We start from the raw sequence: 18,533 nt of genomic DNA on the forward strand, positions 1-18,533 counted from the left end.
GGGATGTAGCATGTTGTTTCCTTTGAAAATGAAAGGCAGATAGGCCCAGAAGTTTGCCACTCTTCCTCACAGCCCTCCTTTTCTAGTCTGAGTAGCCTAACCATTGGAGTAAGGAGGCTGCTTCTGCATCCAACCTAATTCTACCAGGGTGCTTTCTGTCGGAAACAGTTTTTATGCTTTAATCTAAACTGACGATGTTTGTGTATCCCTCTGCTGTTTAACTGCTGGACTTGAGAGAAGGATAGCTTCATTTCTACCACTCTGTTTCCCTGTTTTTTGTCATTTCCCCATTCCATTTCTCACCATCACACTAGGACCTCCAAAAGAACAGCAAGAATTTCAGTTGTGGGTATTTTTTTTTTTAAAAAAAAAACATAAACAGAAAAAAATACAAGTGGGTGTCCATAGTAGGACCCTTTCACATATTCTTAAATACAGCCACTCAAAGCTTTGTGCTACTGACTTTTTATGGCTTGTGATGTGTATAATTAGAGCACCTGCTTCAGCTGCTGTACTTTTAATTGGAAGTGGTGCCTCATTTATTATTGGATTTATACACTGCTGTTTATAAGATAAACAATTTACAGATAAAAATAAAAATGCAAAGCACAAGCAGTATTAAAGTAATGCTATTAAAACCCTTAAAAACAATGAAGGGAATTCATATTCCTGTACAATACAGCACATTAACAGCTTTGCATGATTAAAGAAGTAGTAATCAGAAAGTTGTACTCTGATAATAGGCTTTTTACATTCTGTGTATCAGCCTATAACAAATTAAAACATTAATGTATTGTTAAAATATGTTGAGCTGAAGCAGGAAGATAAGCAAGAATGTTATTCTGAGAACATATGTTCATTTTCTCTTGTTTAGATATGTCCTGTATTCTTTGGATCTCTATAATGACAGTGCTCATTATGCTCTTACAAAATTCAAGAAGCAGTTTCTCTATGATGAAATCGAGGCAGAGGTAAGTTAATTCTATTGTGAAGGTTGTTTTGTAGGTAATGGTTACAGCTTAAGGGAAATCGAGCGGCATGAGAGTACTATTAAAAAAGCATAAGGCTAGAGTCAACAATAATTTGTGTTTAGCAAACAAGCAATTGCAAATCTGATAGCACAGACACTCTTAATGTTCAAACATGAACAAAAATGTATGTGGTCTTGTGCAGACCTAAGGAAGAGATTGTTGAGGTTAGGCTGCCAGGCATGTTTTTGTGGTCCATTTTGGAAGTAGGTTTCCAAAGGGAAATGTGTTCTCTTAAAAAAAAAAACTTTACAATTAATACTTTGTTGTCTTCAGGTCAACTTGTGCTTTGACCAGTTTGTCTATAAGTTGGCAGATCAGATATTTGGATATTACAAGGTTATGGCAGGAAGGTAAGTAAGCCTATTAACCCATTTTAAAATATGCAGGTTTTGGATTTAAAATATATCATGTATCACTTGTGCTACCTGATGTTCACTCTTTTTTAACAGCCTGCTTCTGGATAAGCGATTAAGATCAGAGTGCAAAAATCAGGGAGCAACAATTCCTTTGTTAACATCGAACCGGTATGAGACCCTGTTAAAACAGAGGCATGTCCAGGTTAGTAAGTGATATCTTATGTCAGGGCTGGGTAACATTTGCTGGGATTCTGGTGTAACAGAATGTTACATGAAGTGTCATATTGTCTTAACTCATTCAATGAAAAGAAGGAATTGTAGGCAGCAGTAGTGGTGAGGAGGTAGCTGCTGGCTTCAAGGCACCTCTACTACAAATACTTGCCTTCCAGAGGGTGCTTAGAACATGAGAAGAGTTGGCATGCACAAGTCCCCTGTGCAATGGAACAGGTGATTATCCAAGCCACTCTTCTTATCCTGTCTTGGTGCCAAAGACCTGTTCCCTCCCTCCTACTGCAGAAGAAACAAGACATCCTCATGCCTCTTTTTCTGTTGCTGTTACCACTGGCTGTTTCTTTCTTTAGAACCAGTGGCAGCTTCTGGTCTCTCTCTCTCTCTCTCTCTCTCTCTCTCTCTCTCTCTCACACACACACACACATGTTTGTAGAACATTCAGATGAAAAAAAATCTACTGTGCAGGATTGAATCCGGGTCTGGGGAAATGCTTATGTTACACAGAATTTATATATGATACAGCTTTTTAGAATTTCTTTTGTTACAGCTTCTAGGTCGATCAATAGATCTGAACCGCTTGATAACTCAGCGAATTTCAGCAGCCATGTACAAATCACTGGAGCTGGCAATTGGCCGCTTTGAGAGTGAAGATTTGACCTCCATCGTTGTAAGTATTCAGAAGCAGTGTGCAAATTTATGTTGGGCCAACAATTGGTTGAATATTTGGCATCATACATTACCCCAGCAGTTTCTGAATTCACAGAAACTATTTGGTGTGTATGTGAAACATAGTATTCCATTTACCTCTCATGCTCCCACTCCTGCAGACTTTCAACTTTTACTTGATCAGAAACATTTGGGATAGTCAGATATGAAAGTTTTTTTGTGTGTGTGTGTGTGTGTGTCTAAATCTGATAAAATTAGTAACAAGCAAAATGGGTATGGAAAAAGATTGAGAATAGCAATGGCTAATTTCCTTGATCCCCAAATAGTGCTTTCTTTTTGTGACCTGCCTTCTTTTCTTCCTCCCTCATCCATATTAAATCTGATAATAATGAAATAAATCTTTTCTAAACTAATTAAATATAATTGAAAGTATTTCATTTGGTAAAAGTGCATTGAAATTAACTTGAGCAATGAAGTTTCAAAGGTGAAATAAGAAATATGAATGGAAAATAGTCTACATATTTAATATATTTTAATTTACAAAATATCCAGTGAGCTTCCCCTTAAACCATGCACTCTGACCTCATACTTAATGGATACTGAATTTATATTTATATATGAATGAATTTTAAATGTATGTATATTGACTTTAATATTAGATTGATTATGATAAGCCTAGCCTGTTGAGAATGACATACATCATATTCAATAGGACTATGTTAGCATTTATTTCGTTTTGACTGTAACACATTTAGCAGTGTCCTCTTCAACTTCTCAGTACTGCAAACCATATCAGTTTTTAAATCAACTACAACAACAACAAAGTGGGTTGGCCTAAAGGAGGGGAGCAGCACTGTCACATGGATAAAATCTTCACATACTGCAGAAAAAAGCTACCTATTGATCATATGAGGAAGAGGTCTCAAAAGTTGTTGTAAATTAATTACAGGCATATTTCAGTTAACAAAGTAAATGCATTCTTGGGCATTGCCTCTTTAACAGAAAATTTGGTACCAGAAGCAGAAATAACATGGAGAGAATAATGATAGGTTCCTACAACACAAAAAGGAGTGCATGTTTCAATTTTTTTATTCAGAACTAAGGGCCCAAACAAACAGGCCAAAATAAAGCTGCTTCAGGTCACTTTGGAGGTATGCTGTTTAAATGACTGGAGCATGGCTTTGGTGCAGCTTTTGGCCTCTTAGGACGCATGCATCATTTAAACAGCATACCTCCAAAGCGACCTGAAGCAGCTTTATTTTGGCCTGTCTGTTCGGGCCCTTAGAATATACACATGTGAAATGAAACACCCATGTCAGGTTAGTCAAACAGAACCATTTTCATTCTTCTAGAGACCACTTGAAAGCTTCTTCCAGAATACATCCAGGGATAATTTTTAAAAGTTTAAGTAACTTATGATTTCCATTTTAGTGGCCAAACTTAGATCTGTATTTCTCTAGCGCTTCTTCACCATCTCCCCATCATTGATGCTGCTAAAAAGCTTCCAGCTAGACAGAGAACAAGAAGGGAAAGTGGCTGGCTGGCTGTAAAAAGATTTTTTAACAAGGAACTTCTTTGTCAAAGGCTTTGATAACTGAGATCTGGCTGTAATTTGTGAAACTTCCTTTACCCTTGTATTAAATAGGTTTATAATAATTTGCTTTTCAGAGTAGTTTGGACTTAGAAATGTATCTCTGCTGATTATATTTTGTGTGTGGAATTCCATTTCCTTTCACAAGATCTTGCCTTCTTCACATTACCTTTTTCTTATCTCTTTTCTATCTCCAGGAGTTAGATGGGTTGGTAGAAATAAACAAAATGACACACAAGCTCCTGAGCAGATACATGACCCTGGACAGCTTTGATGCCATGTTCAGAGAAGCCAACCATAACGTATCAGCTCCCTATGGAAGAATCACACTTCATGTATTTTGGGAGCTCAATTATGATTTCCTTCCGAATTACTGCTACAATGGGTCCACAAACAGGTTAGTGTGAGAGCTTTTAATATCTTTGTTTGAAACTGTGTTTACTTTTCCTGAATCTTCTGTCTACAGTACATACATCCACTTTGAGTACCAAATGTTCCTAGTTGGGTAACTTTTCAAAAAGCTTAGAAGTTTGTTAAAAAGCAACAATTAATTTAACTATGGAAAAATTTGATTTTCCTTCTTTAAACAAAGTGTATGTATGTATGTATGTTTGGCTTCTGCCCTCAGTTGCTAAAGGTGAAACTGAACTGCATGTTTTACACACACACACACACACACACACACACTATAAATACAACAAAACACACAGAAAACCCTGTGATAGGCTTGCCTTAGGATTTCCATAAATTGCAACACAATAGACCTAACTCTCACCTGAGGAAAGTATAAGATAGGTGTTATGTTGTCAGGACAGCACAACTTCCCTCAAAATCCAGGGTGCCATTTACATACTGTCTTTCCCCACTTTGTCCAGAAATGTACAGTAGAATCCTTTGTATCACTATTACACAAACATTTTCAGATTTTTGGAAGTCACTTATTACAAATAATAAGCTGTGTGATATTGATGCTTTGTTTCTAATGACTAAGACATAACAATGTTACATTATAATTGTAAAATAACAAAAAAAGTTTAGTTCCTTTTGTGATGTAACTGCACCTTGTTTTTTAGTGATGTTGAAAGGTACAAAGGATGTGGCTTCACTACTTAGATATGTTTTCTACCGCAGATGGTTGGTATGAAGGTGGTTTGTAGCATTCTGAAAGTTCTTTATGTAACTAAAAATAAAAAGATTACTTTTAAAATTATTTATATAGCAGCAATGAACTACCTTTGTGAAGGCTTTGGAGCAGTAACTGCTTTTTAAAGAAACTTTGCAACTTCTATCCTACATTCTGTAAAAATGCATTTTTATTTATATTATGTCTTTTAAACCAAGTTTTCATCTTATGGTCAGGTTTGGACTTGTTGAAAGTGAAGTGAATACTTTAGTATCTTTGTGGTGTGTTATAAATTACTCCCCCCCCTTACAAAAAGCAGTGGTAACAGGGTTTTGATTTGTGTAATCTACTTTGTTTTGACTGCTTAGTGCTGCGCTGATGAAAATGGATAAATTGCTAGGAAAGTCATCATCCTGAGATTAAAAAGTAACACGACCTGATTATGTTGAAGCTTGCCAAAGCCTACAATTTAGCAGCACAGTGTACCAAAGTAGATTTAGCAAAATAATTATGTTTATCATCAGAGACCAAGGGAAGGGAATATATTAAATTTAAGGTAGACCTGCATAATTAACTTATATATTTTAACTCTAGCTTTTCTCTTGAATTAAATAAATTATTGAAATTAAATTAAAACAGAGTGGCAGCAGGTTCTATGCAAGATTGTCTGGTCTAAAATGTCTCATTAAGAGTATCATTTGTTATGAAACGATTGAAGAGGAAATTACATGAAGATGTGGCACTATGGGTTATTTCAGTATGAACAGAAATGTGTGTTCTGACATAAAGTAAAGTTATAGGGGGGGAAAGGTATGTACAGAAAAAATCTGGATAGAAATAACTCTGCTTAATAATAAGCTGAATATGCCATTTGCCTGTACATACAGTGCCTCTGTAGTGGAAGCATACGTACCTCGAAACTTCTTAGACTTTAAACCATAATTACCATCTTCAAAAAAAGTTAGGATATTAAACCTTGATTTCAAATGACCTAGTTCAGAAGAAATTGGAAACACTGGTTCGTTATAAGCTTCTTGGTTTGTTTAATGTTCATGAAAAAGAAGGAGAGAAAGGCTACAGGAATGTGATAATGCCCATGTATAACTTCATAAGATGAGATATAAAAAGACAATAATTTCACACAAAGATCTTCAGATCCCATGCTTTTTACTAGACATGCTGACAGTACAAAAAAGTGTACAAGAGTGGTAAATTTTAGCCACTCTTTGTATTTAATTTGAAACATTCAAATTAACATTCAGACGTTTGTTTGCAAAATAAAAATGCACGTGTATATTACAGAGGTCCTTGTGACTTCATTCACTGCACATGTCTACTTGGGTTAGTATTTAACAATCAGCCATTGAACATTTAATTCACTTTCCCTTAGTCAGTCCATGTTGCTCAGATCTATCAAAGGAGATACATTTCATGCTAGGAACTACAGTCATCAGCAGTCCTGCAGCTACAGTTGAATCTCCTGTCAGCTGCCCTATTCAAGGTGGTATCCCAGCAATCCAGTCTCTGTAGTATGGCTTCACTTTGGTCTGTTAGTAGTTTCAAGTTTAGATACAGAAAATAACAAGTTGGGGTTCTAGGGGAATCAATCTACATTCTGTCAGTCTCAGAGATACCAATCTACCCACCCCTTTTATCTCTGTGCTGTTTAGGTGCTGGAGTTAGTGATTTGATCAAAGGAAAATATTATTGTCTTTTACTACTGATTGCTTGCAATTGGGGTGGGTCTCTGATTTCTACTTTCATATGGGGGTTGGGGGTTGTTGTTTTTATCCTTGGGATTTTTTGCTACAGAGTAGGTCAGGTTAGTGTGAGGCCCATGGGCCATCCTTTGACCATTCTGTTCTAGAATATCCTCCCTTAATTCCCAGTTTTGGGGGGGGGGGGGGAAAGAAACAAACAACCAGTCCTCCTGCTTCTAAAACAGCTGGGGGTGGGGGACAACTAGTGAAATTGTACTCCAAGTAGAGGGTGCAAAGGGCCTTCTTCTGTTATGTAGCCCATTGGCCATCCTGAAGTAAACAATGAAGTAAAACAATCACCTCATCATATTTATCAGAATTTGAACTGCACATTCTACAATACATTGAAAGCTTAGTGTATAAAATGTCATTTAGAGTCACTCGATGATAAATTATACAATAGTAGTACAAATATAAATTGTTGTGTTGTCTTGTTTGATTTGTATAGGTTTGTTCGGACTGTATTACCCTTTTCCCAGGAATTCCAGAGGGATAAACAGCCCAATGCACAACCTCAGTATCTGCATGGATCAAAGGTTAATATTTTCCATTTTTCAAAACTGAAAAAGAGATATTCCCAAAATTGTACTTCATAGTCATGAGTTCTTAAAACTCTCAACTGTTTTCTTAATATTCACACCATAAGCATATTAGTACTATATGAGCAGAACTGTGAGTGAGTGTGTGTGTGTGTAGGTGTATAGAGAGGGGAGAGGGAAGCCAAAAAATTACAAGAATTGACTTAGGTTCAAAACACACTGCAGAAATAATCCAATTTGAGACCTCTAACTGCCCTGGCTCAGTGCTAGGGAATTCTGGGAATTGTAGTTTTGTGAGACATTTAACTTTTTCTGTCAGAGAGCTCTGGTACCGCAGTAAACAACAAATCCCAGGATTACCTAGTACTGAGCCAGGACAGTTAAAGTAGTCTCAAACTGTTTCTATTTCTGCAGTGTGTTTTGGACCATGCAGATATTTTGTCCAGCTTTTAGCAAACCGTAGTTGATCCATTTGAATGGACTTTGGGCTTGTATGTTTCCTTTGTTCTTACCTTCTCTTCCTAGTTCACACCAATTACACTTAGCCCTATTTGGGTCTACTACTACTCTAATGTGGAATCATATGATGGGCAGCTGGGATTAAGATGCTAGTTCTGCTTTGTCTGTTGCTCTCTCTATCACCATTCCTATTGTAGAGAGATCTTGTAGCACCTTTGAGACTAACTGAAAGATGTGTTTTCATAGACTTTAGTCTACGTCCTCAGAAAGCATCTGAAAGCATCTGAGGAAGTAGACTGAAGTCTACGAAAGCTCATGCTACCAACTTCTTCTTTTCATTTAGTCTCAAAGGTGCTAAGATCTCTCTCCACATTGATTCTTCAGATTAACACGGCTATATCTTTGAATTCTACCATTCCTATTGCCACCTACAAGCTGAAGAGCAATTGCAGGGGCTGTCCCACTGATGTAGGGTGCATATGTGATTTTGAGTCTGAGCTTGGGAAATTTCATCTTCCAACATGTGGAGGTGGATGGAGGCAGAACTAATGAATTCATCCTCCAGCTCCCCTCCCACAATTCTAATGTGTGTGTGTGTGGGGGGGGGGGAGGATAGAATGCTTAAATAGGAATGATGAAATAGGGTCAATTATTTGTAGAAACCATGCCTTGCATTCAGAACTGGACATCATGGTTTAAAACAGTAGTTTTTAAACCTTTACATTTAAATGCAAACGTCTAGGCCCCTTTCCCCCATTTGACATAGTATATGAATAAATATACTTTGTTTAATGTGGGTATTTTCATCTGTACATTCATGTATATTCATGTTTTAAAATTTTATAAGGAAATAATATTGTTCAAATTAGAAGTTTTATTTAAGTAAATTCAACACATGTGCAAATTTTATGTGTAAAATTTACACAAAAAAAGTTGGGGAGGAGGAGGCAGGATCAGGGGCTCCAAGTTTTGTGCCTCCCTTGAGCAACTCTTGCGCCCCCCTGGAGGTCCTGCCCCACCATTTGAGAACCACTACTTTAAAATGTAAAAATAAATAACATTGGACAGAAGGATATCATGGTAATAAACAATTACTCAGAACTAGAAGCTTAAATTAATATTCAGCATGTTTCATTAAAAAAAAATCTTCATTCATATTTTATGTAAAGTAATATATGTAAGACATAATAATAATAATAATAATAATAATAATAATAATAATAATAATAATACTCAGAACTGACTTAAGAAAATAGGTACAGGTTTAAGTATCCCGTACACAAAATACTCCAAAATCCAAAATTGTCCACATGGGTGTCTAGGATAGAGACATCATTGTTTTTTTATGGTTCAGTGTACTCAAGCAACCTGTGTTTCATATATAAAATTACTTTCAGGATATGTGTATAAGGTGTATATGAAACATAAATGAATATCATGTTTAGAATTGAGTTCCATTGCCAAGATATCTCACTATGTATATGCAGGGCGGCCAGAGCTGTTTTCCAGGACATGTCCTGCATTTTAACCTTCTCTCCAGAAAGAATTTCAGAATGTCCTCCATTTTAAGCCTGACTAAGAAGCATGAATTTATATTAGTGTCTTTAGCTTTTATTTGATAATTTCCTACATTATTCTTGAATGTCCTACATTTTGTAGTGCCTTGTCCTCCTTTGTGGTTAGGACATCTGCCACCCTGTGTATATGCAAATATTTCAAAATATGAAAAAAAAATCCAAAACACTTCTGGTTCCACACATTTTGCATAAGGAATACTCAACACCAAACAATAAACACACAGTAACATTCCTCATAACTGGCAAATACAGTATCATCTGCTCTAGTTTTGGTGTGGGGATGAGTAACATGAATTTCTGCCAGCCTAAAAGAATTCTCTCGTTGCAGCCATTGAAGTTAAACCCATTTAAAATGTTTAATGAATGAGTGATTAGCATTTGTTTGGCACAGAGCTACCTTGCTTGGCACCTGAATTAAGTTTTGTTTATGTGTTGTCTTATATGTACAACCTGTTCCATAATCCATTATGTAAATCCAAGTTATACTTCATAAAAACTGGAATGCATCACAGATAGCATGCATAACACTGCATAAATTAAAAAGGGTACATTTACTTGCTTTGAGATTCAGGCAGTATATTATCATGGCAGTCTAGAATCATAGAATCGTAGAGTTGGAAGAGACCACTAGGGCCATCCAGTCCAACCCCCTGCCATGCAGGAAATCCAAATCAAAGCATCCCTGACAGATGGCCATCCAGCCTCTGTTTAAAGACCTCCAAGGAAGGAGACTCTATCACCTTCCGAGGGAGTGCATTCCATTGTCGAACAGCCCTAACTGTCAGGAAGTTCCTCCTAATGTTCAAGTGGAATCTCTTTTCCTGTAAGATAATGAGATAACTGAGTTTCAAATGAAACAGCTAAAAACTGTAACAGTGATCATGTTTTGCAGCTGTACAATTTTCCTTATGGTTGCACAAAGGTCCGTTAACTTGAAATATACAAACTATTTCACAGTTATCAATAAAAGACGTATAAAACACCAAAAAAGTATATAACGTCAAAAATGTAGCTAACATCTTTTCAGACAAAATTGTAACTTTTACAAATAGTACCACACTATAGCATCAAGAGGAAGAAATTCTGATCGACAGACTTCATGTCAGGAGATGTGGAAAGCAGGATAATATCCTCTTACTGTCCCCTGCTATTCAGATCCCATTTAGCCTTCTTATCAATTGATATGTGTACAAATTAGAGATAACTGAACATCAGCCATTTCAAATCAATTTCCAGTTTTTTACCTTTCAGTATGCTTGTATCCTTACAAATTACAAATGCTGGCTAAGATCTAAAGAAACATAAAATGGTTTCACAGTCTTAAGGGAGCTTTGAAACCATAGTTTGCTACGCAGTGGCTACCTCTTCCTTTTATTTATGGCAAACCACTTTTCAAACCAGGATGAGAACAATTTTTGATGGGGTAGTCAAAGAAAAAAGAAACACCCAAAGTTCTGTTAAGTCTTCTAAGATTTTAGAGTAGCTCCTTGAAACCCAGCTGTTGGTTCTTCTCTTCCTGTCCCTTGCTTTCAAAAAAAATCACCTTTCTTTCCCTTACGCATTGTTTTAGCTCTGATGGAATGCAGATATGATGGTTTAGTTTTCTGTGCTAGAAGAAGTTGTGATTTAGCAATACATTAGGATATAATAATGTTGTTTTGCTCAACAAGCCATGAACTTGTCCCAATTAGAAACATCTATCTTATGTCAGATTGGCATAGAGAGATAGGCACAAAATCTTGACTTTTGGAGCTCAGCATGATGGGTTTCTTAGATGTTAAAGGATTTGCAATAATGGTAGCCATTTGGACACTCTCGGTGCTTTGAATCTCAACATCTTGAGCAGATTGGGCTTGTTTGTTGAAATCTTCTGAACTGTACAATTCATTTTTTGACCAGGTCTGTCCTTTATCTTCTCCACTAATACTTTGTCTCTCTGAACTCTCTCTTCTTTTGCGCCACCATATATGCAAGCAACTGTATATAAGGATGCCAATAATGATCAGAAGCAAAACTGTGCTGGTTAGCCATATGCCCACTGCCAGATCTTTCTTTTTGTTGCTTTTGGATGCTGGATCTTGCTCTGGGGTGTTAAAAATCCTGCATTGGTCACTGGAGGGGTTTGCTGACTGGCATGTTACACACAGAATGTAAGTTGTTAATGGGATCAAATTTTCAATGACAAATGAAGAACGACTAGCTGGCACTCGCTCTTCTTTTTGAAAATGTTTTCTGGTGTACCCTGATAGCATTTTGTCCCAGTTTGGGTTGTACATGATGCTGTAGAAGCTATCAGCACAGCCAGCCATTTTCGGCCAGATAACTAGAGCTGTGCTTCCAGTTATATTTTGTACAGTTATTCCCATTGCAGTATCGATTTTTGTCTGAGAATTTCACTTCAGAGCAAACAGTAGTAGGTGGTTCTTAAGTCTCAGCAGCTGATTTCCCCCCCAGAAGCAGGTCTTGAGTGGATAATAAATGCTGGTACTCTGGAATTTGAAAGGGTTGGGAGTGAGGGAAGGAAATTATTTGGAAGGCATTATTTGTATTTCTAAGAGCAGCAATATAGAATCACTTTAATTTATATTTAAAAGAATTCCAATGTCACAAATATTCATTGTTCAGCATCTACATATTAAGCTTATTTGCTACTCTTCCTTTAAAAACCAGTCAAAAGCTCAGAAGGATTTACACAGATCTCCCAAAGTCCTTCTCTCCTGACACTGACAGAGAATTAATAGTCTTGAAGCTACCATACCGGATGTTTCTAGCTTATTTATATTGTTCATTTGGCTCATAAGGAATGCATAACTGGCTCTTTATCTGAACTGCCTTTTCTCTTTGATAAGAAAACATGTTCCTTTAAACGTGCTGTTATTTCAAATGAAATTTAAATATGTAAATATTACAGTACTTATATTTTGTTGGGTATCTAACTAAAGTGCTCCTTGCTCTTGTTAATTTTCTCTTTCTGTCCTCTGCCCTTACAATTCAAGGCAGTGAGAAAGTAATGGCACAAAAGGTAACTTGAGAGAGAAGGATAGAACACCTGTAGGATGCAGTTTGCTTAATGGAAGAGATTGTGTTTAACTGCATCAGTTTTGAGCAACTCTTGCAAAATAAACAAGCTTGCCTTGCCACATTTACTAATAGCAAAAATTGAATCCCACAGTGGTCTCTATAAATACTTTTAACATAAGGTGATGGTGCTGAACTTTCTAAAATATTACTGTGTGAGTCATACTCTTTTAATGTCATGACTAATTTAAATCCTATTGATTCAGTGAATCTATTCTAGTTCTATTCTAGTTTGGATCAGACCCACTAACTACTTTTCTTTGGTTTTAAGGGAATTAAATTACAGGTATAAAAAAATTAACATTCAGGTATTTTATTTCTAAATAAATAGGTTTGTTGTAACAGGAAACAGAAACCTCTTGGTGATGTTTCTTTTCTCCATTCATGCTCACAGCTGAATATGCCCATGTATCTTTGAGAAAGAATTATACTACTTTGATTCTATATGAGAGATTTTACATCTTAGGTATTCTGAATTTGGTGCCAGTTCCCTGCTGCCAAGTAAATCTGTCAAGCCATTAATGCATGACTAATAATATGCAAATAATAGTATTTCAGTAGTATACTTCAAAGTAGTTATGTGTGGCATCATGTTAAATTAATTTTAGTCTTAAGATACTGTTGTTTTTCTTGAAACAGATTGAGAAAAGAAACAGTTATAGTACTATTTATTCACAGAGTCTGACCCACTTGCTTGACCCAATTGCTTGAATACAGGTCCTAGATTGCCATATTAATAAATTTGCTAAGAAGTTTTGAAAGCACTATTGAATTATTGTTACTGTTACATAAATAGTACATTTATTGGTATTGAGGGATATATGGGGATATCTTGAACCATAAGAAAATCTAATTTCAGAAAGACATAGAATGACACAGTAAATCATCATCATCATCATCATCATCATCATCATCATCATTTAAGGACTGTTTTTTCAAAGCTCCTTTGCATTTTGTGAATGTATTTAGATCTTCAGAATAATACATTTTTTGTACAAAGCTGAAACACAAAAAAAGCTGAAAAATTTAAGGCAATTTTGTTCTATTTTTGTGAACCCAGAGTAATAGCAAACACACTGAGAATTCACCATTGGGTTAAACACATTTGATGAGCAGTTATATTACGGAGGAGAGGCATACTATGTACATTAATGATTTTATATGGAGCTCATATATTTTTACTTTAATTGTTCATTTGTTATTTCTTAATACTGTTTTCTAGATAAGCATAAACATATGTGCTGGTTTTGATGTTTTGCAGGTTTTTGCTTGTTTGCATCCCCTTTAAACCAAACACTCTTTCACTCTCCCATTTTTACTTGTGTGTGTGTGTGGCGGCTTATTAGACTGAAATGGTGAGGATAAGGTTTTAAAATTATAGGTTTTAAAATCAAGTTTTAAAAGTTCTTACTCACCATAGGTTTCTCAGTGTGAAAATCTTGTAGTTTCCATTAGTTAGTTGGATGGAAGTAATGGCTTGCTCCTTTTTTTGAGCATGGTCGTTGTTTGCCAGTTTTTCTCCAGTAGGTTATTTGGACTAAATGTTCATTATTTGACCTGTAGTTCTCTTACAGTTGCTAATGATGGTGGCTCTTTTGTTGTCTTCTGTCTAAACCCATACACAGCAGCATACTGCCTTAAGTAATCTGTTGTCTAGGTTTTCTGGGAACAAGGGAATGCCAGCTTTCACTTTCTCCTGCTTGCTTTCTGAAGAAAATGCACTGCTGGGGTGCTCTAGTTAGATTCTGCTTTTCTGTGCCTGGGTTTGCTTAGCTGCTGAGTGAATAATGCTCTCTTCAGTAGTGACATCATTACTGAACTCCCTGGGTTGGGGAGGAGGGAATGTTAGAAAGAACATTCGGGCTTTATTACATTCAGTTATCCTCTATCAAGCAACTGCTAGAGGTTGTTGCTGTTAATTCCTCTGTACTGATGTTTACCTTTTTTATTTTTATTTTTTGCTGGAAACTTCTGTTTCTGTAATGTTAGGCTAATATGTACACTTCAGTAGTTTTAATCTGATAGAGGACCAATCTTTACTGCCATATTCTAAATTGTTTTGTAATACTCTGCACTGAGCATCATATCACTATGATTTTCACCAAAATGGTTAAAGGTCTGGAAACCATGCCCTATGAGGAGAGATTTAGGGGGCTGGGTATGTTTAGCTTGGAGAAGAGAAGCCTAAAATGTGATATGATAGCCCTGTTTAAAAATTTGAAGGGATAGCACATTGAGGATGGAGCAAGCTTGTTTTATTCTGCTCCAGAGAATAGGATATGGAACAATGGATGCAAGCTACAGGAAAAGAGAGTCCACCTAAACTTTAGGAGGAAGGGCTGTTCAACAGTGGAACACACTCCCTTGGAGAGTGATGGAGTCTCCTTTGGAGGTCTTTAAACAGAGGCTGGATGGCCATCAGTCGGGGGCACTTTGATTGAGAGTTGTTGCATAGCAGGGGGGTTGAACTGAATGGACCTCTTTGGCCAACATTGTGCAGTGGTTAGAGCACTGGACTAGATGCAGAAGGACTAAATTGAGATCTCTATTCATCCATGATGCTAACCATCTGATCTGTAATTTAATTTAATGCATTTACTATAATTACAATCGCCCCCCCCCCACCCCATATCCATGGATTCTGCATCCATGGATTCAATAATCCATGACTTGAAAAAATTTTTTAATTTATATATAAATTCAAAGAAACATAGTTTGAGTTTACCATTTTATACAAGGAAAACCAATTTACTATGCCACTGTGTATAATAGAATTTGAGCATCCATGGAATTTGGTATCCCTGGGTAGTCTTGGAACCAAGACTTTTGGAGACTTTTTACAACATGTAAAAGTATCTCATCTTATTAGCTATGTACTCACTCCATATTACTTTTCTGAATATTTTCCAAGCTGTCTGGAAGACTTCAGTCTTTCATGCAAATTACTACAAACACCACTTGAAACAAAGATATTGCTGAATGATTTTTTTCATCCTTCCACAGGTTGATTAATAGAAATAAAGCAAGGGAAATTGATATAACCTATTTCAAGTACATATCCAAATGCTACTAGTCCCTAGCTTCTAAACTAAATGAAGGAGCAGATACCATTGCCTTTTTGTGGATGGATATCCCTCTGTGTTTGTGTGTCATGTGCTGATTTGAGTGAGCATTTATTTACAACTTGATATTTCAATCAACCATTATCTAGTAATAAGATTTTTTAAATTTTATCCAAAATGCTTTTGTACATAGAATCTGATAATCCACCAGACATCTGTTGTGATTCTTTTTTCTTTCTGGAAGCTATCTGAATTGTCCCTTTAAAAAAAAACAGTACTGTGTAGCACAAAAAAATATGGGTTATAGGTTCAATTTCAAAGGACATTAGCTATTTTAATTTGTTTTATAAAGATTTCTGGCTGGCTAGCAGTTTTCTGCAAAATCTCTACAACATCAGGCTTCCCAGACAGCAAGGCCACTGGCATAGTGTAACTTGGTTATGAGTATAGTGTGTTTAATTTTCATTTATTTAGGTTTAAGATTTAGAAGAAGGTGGAGTTGACCACCCTTGTTTCTGACAGTAAATTGAATATGTTTGTTTTTAATTACAAAAAATAGCTGATGATAATATACCAATAAGGTTGTCAATGGTCAGCTAAAGGTCCTTCATGAAAACTTCTTTATGAACAGCATAGCTTACAGAACAGTAGATAGCACATAAAGACTAGAATTATGTTGGTGCACTATGGTTGTGTAACCCCATCAGTCTAGGCAGTGACAGCAAGAAGAAAAAGGGTATGGGTACAGCAGCCATGAAAAGCAAGGCAGTTGGGAAGTGAGGCATCTCAGATTCTGTCTGCATTGCCTCAGCACAGCTGCACAAAGATAGAAAAGTGCAAATTCCTGATTAGAGCACTAGCAGCCTTTTTGTCAGTCTTCCTGCAGTTTTCTCCCAAACTGCAGATATATACCTCACTTTCATATCTAATATCTTTCAGTCTGAAATAAAGTTCTGCAGTAGTTATGGACTGGATCCCACATTTCTAAAACCTTACCTTAACATCAGCACAAGATAGTAAATAGGCTTGTGTCCGTATTTGGTGGATTTTGAAAACCAAAGGACACAGTTTAAGTCAATCACAGCCTTTTTGTTTTCTTGGCCTTTGATTTCCAAAATTTTCTTTTTAATTCTGTATTTCATGTTTAAATATGACTTTAAAATAATTTGGGGGCAAAAGAATCCATGTCCATCCAAGAGAGGTGAGGATGGTTGGGAGGCCCTCTTCCACTGGCAGGAGAAGGGAGGGACATTTGTCCTCTTGGAGACCCAAATTACATTTGCAAAATGGTCTGCAGGTACAAATTTACTGTTGGCAGTGTTTTCCTCTTCCGGCAGGCAGCCTTCTGGCAGAGTGATGAATAGGCTATTGTGAGGTTAGTTTCACTGTATCCAAAGCCCCAAGAATGCCTGGTTTGCTTCCTTCAACTCCATCAGTTTGGAGAGGGCATAACTATTTATCTAGTGTTGTCGGTTAAAAGAAAATTGACAACAGGCTCTGAAAACCTAGCAGAGCTATGCCAGCATCTCTCTTTAACCTAGTGTGAGCTGTCAAGACCTGCTGCTCTTCTCCTTTAGCCAAGGCCCTACTCTGTTCAGTCCACAAATTTTCAGAAGAAATGCCATTAGACTTCTCTGCTCTTCAGAATTCCCCTCATAACTCCAGCTGGAATTGTCTTAATCCATAGGAACAGCCTTTGATAAACTGTCCTTGTGCTGTTGGTCTACATTAATCCAATGTTTTTAAAGAAAAAAATACTCTGTTAACATTAATTTAATAGAAAGGCCTCCTTTTGAGGTCTGCTTGTTGCAGTAGGGCATGAGACCAGAGTAAAAAGAAATAATTACAGGTATATGTGAAGTCGAAGGCTTTCATGGCTGGCATCCATAGTTTTTTGTGGGGTTTTCAGGCTATGTGGCCAAGTTCTAGAAGAGTTTATTTCTGATGTTTCACCATCATCTGTGGCTGGCATCTTCAGAGAATGCAGGCATGGGAGAGAGTTGGATACACACACACACACACACACACACACACACACACACTGTGTGTGACCATGGGTAGGGAGGAGTGATTTCCATGTTAATCTGTGTATTCTTCTGTTGTTGATGGGAGGGCCTCAGGGTGGGAGGGAATGCAAAGCCCCTGACCCTGGGTAGTTTCTCGGGTATGCAGGTATGATTTGCATCCCTGCACTTTATGTTTATCAGTTTGTGCAACATCATTTCATCTGCTTTAGCTGGGGGCAGAGCGTAAAGTCAGAAATATTAGCCACTGAGAGTGAGATGTGGCAATGGAGCGATTGGGCATCCACAGATTTGGACTGAAAGGCTGAATTTCTGTGTTTAGTGCCCTGGGTCAAAGATTCTTTATCTCTGCTATGGGCATGCAACTATTAGCTTTCCAAGTGAAGAACCATAATGACCTTGGCTTCCATAGAAAATCTGGGCAAAGGTTTTACCTGGAGGAAAGCAGGATATAAATCAAAGAAAGAAAGAAAAAGCTAAAAATATTTAGATTACTTGACTTCAAACCATTCCCTTACACTGGCACAATGATAAACATTCTTCACTTAGAATACTTTCTGTATTGCTGGTTAAATGTTTGATGTCTTCCTTCCTTCCTTCCTTCCTTCCTTCCTTCCTTTTCTAAGGTAAGCATAGGACAAGTTTATCATATCTTGTCTAGATTTTCATATGCTGCTGAGAAAGGAGATTTATTGCATATGCACCTCAAAATGAAGGAGGAAATGTCTGCTAATTTACTTGTTCGTTCAATGCTTGTGTCTTCCTTTAGGCGTTGAATCTGGCATACTCCAGCATTTATAGCAATTACAGAAACTTTGTTGGTCCCCCTCATTTTAAAGTCATATGCAGGCTTCTGGGATACCAAGGCATTGCTGTGGTCATGGAAGAATTACTGAAAGTTGTCAAGAGTCTGGTATGTTGATCCTCACACTTTACTTCAGTTGTAATTTTAATGCAGGGAAATACTTTTCCTGTTGTTCAGTTCAATAATAATAATAATAATAATAATAATAATAATAATAATAATAATAATAAT

The 18,533-nt window shown here is 36.7% G+C and overlaps 2 protein-coding genes across 4 annotated transcripts in view; one reads left to right on the forward strand and one right to left on the reverse strand.

Annotated features, from left to right (window-relative positions):
- CYFIP1 (cytoplasmic FMR1 interacting protein 1) overlaps positions 1 to 18,533 on the forward strand; it is a 70,640-nt gene that overhangs the window by 39,583 nt on the left and 12,524 nt on the right. For all 3 annotated transcript variants that reach the window (XM_042456302.1, XM_042456301.1, XM_042456303.1), the window contains 7 exons: positions 875 to 971; positions 1,305 to 1,381; positions 1,481 to 1,589; positions 2,166 to 2,285; positions 4,073 to 4,272; positions 7,207 to 7,294; positions 18,267 to 18,410. In XM_042456302.1, the coding sequence (XP_042312236.1) occupies positions 875 to 971; positions 1,305 to 1,381; positions 1,481 to 1,589; positions 2,166 to 2,285; positions 4,073 to 4,272; positions 7,207 to 7,294; positions 18,267 to 18,410 (835 nt within the window). The remainder of the gene's footprint in view (positions 1 to 874; positions 972 to 1,304; positions 1,382 to 1,480; positions 1,590 to 2,165; positions 2,286 to 4,072; positions 4,273 to 7,206; positions 7,295 to 18,266; positions 18,411 to 18,533) is intronic.
- Positions 10,948 to 13,881, reverse strand: FNDC9 (fibronectin type III domain containing 9). Its single transcript, XM_042456306.1, has 2 exons — positions 13,827 to 13,881; positions 10,948 to 11,822 (listed from the first exon to the last, which is right to left on the reverse strand). The coding sequence occupies exon 2, from the start codon at positions 11,697 to 11,699 to the stop codon at positions 11,031 to 11,033; it is 669 nt and encodes a 222-aa protein (XP_042312240.1). The 5' UTR covers positions 11,700 to 11,822; positions 13,827 to 13,881; the 3' UTR covers positions 10,948 to 11,030.

This window comes from Sceloporus undulatus, chromosome 3, assembly GCF_019175285.1.
Source record: "Sceloporus undulatus isolate JIND9_A2432 ecotype Alabama chromosome 3, SceUnd_v1.1, whole genome shotgun sequence".
Taxonomy (NCBI): Eukaryota; Metazoa; Chordata; class Lepidosauria; order Squamata; family Phrynosomatidae; genus Sceloporus; species Sceloporus undulatus.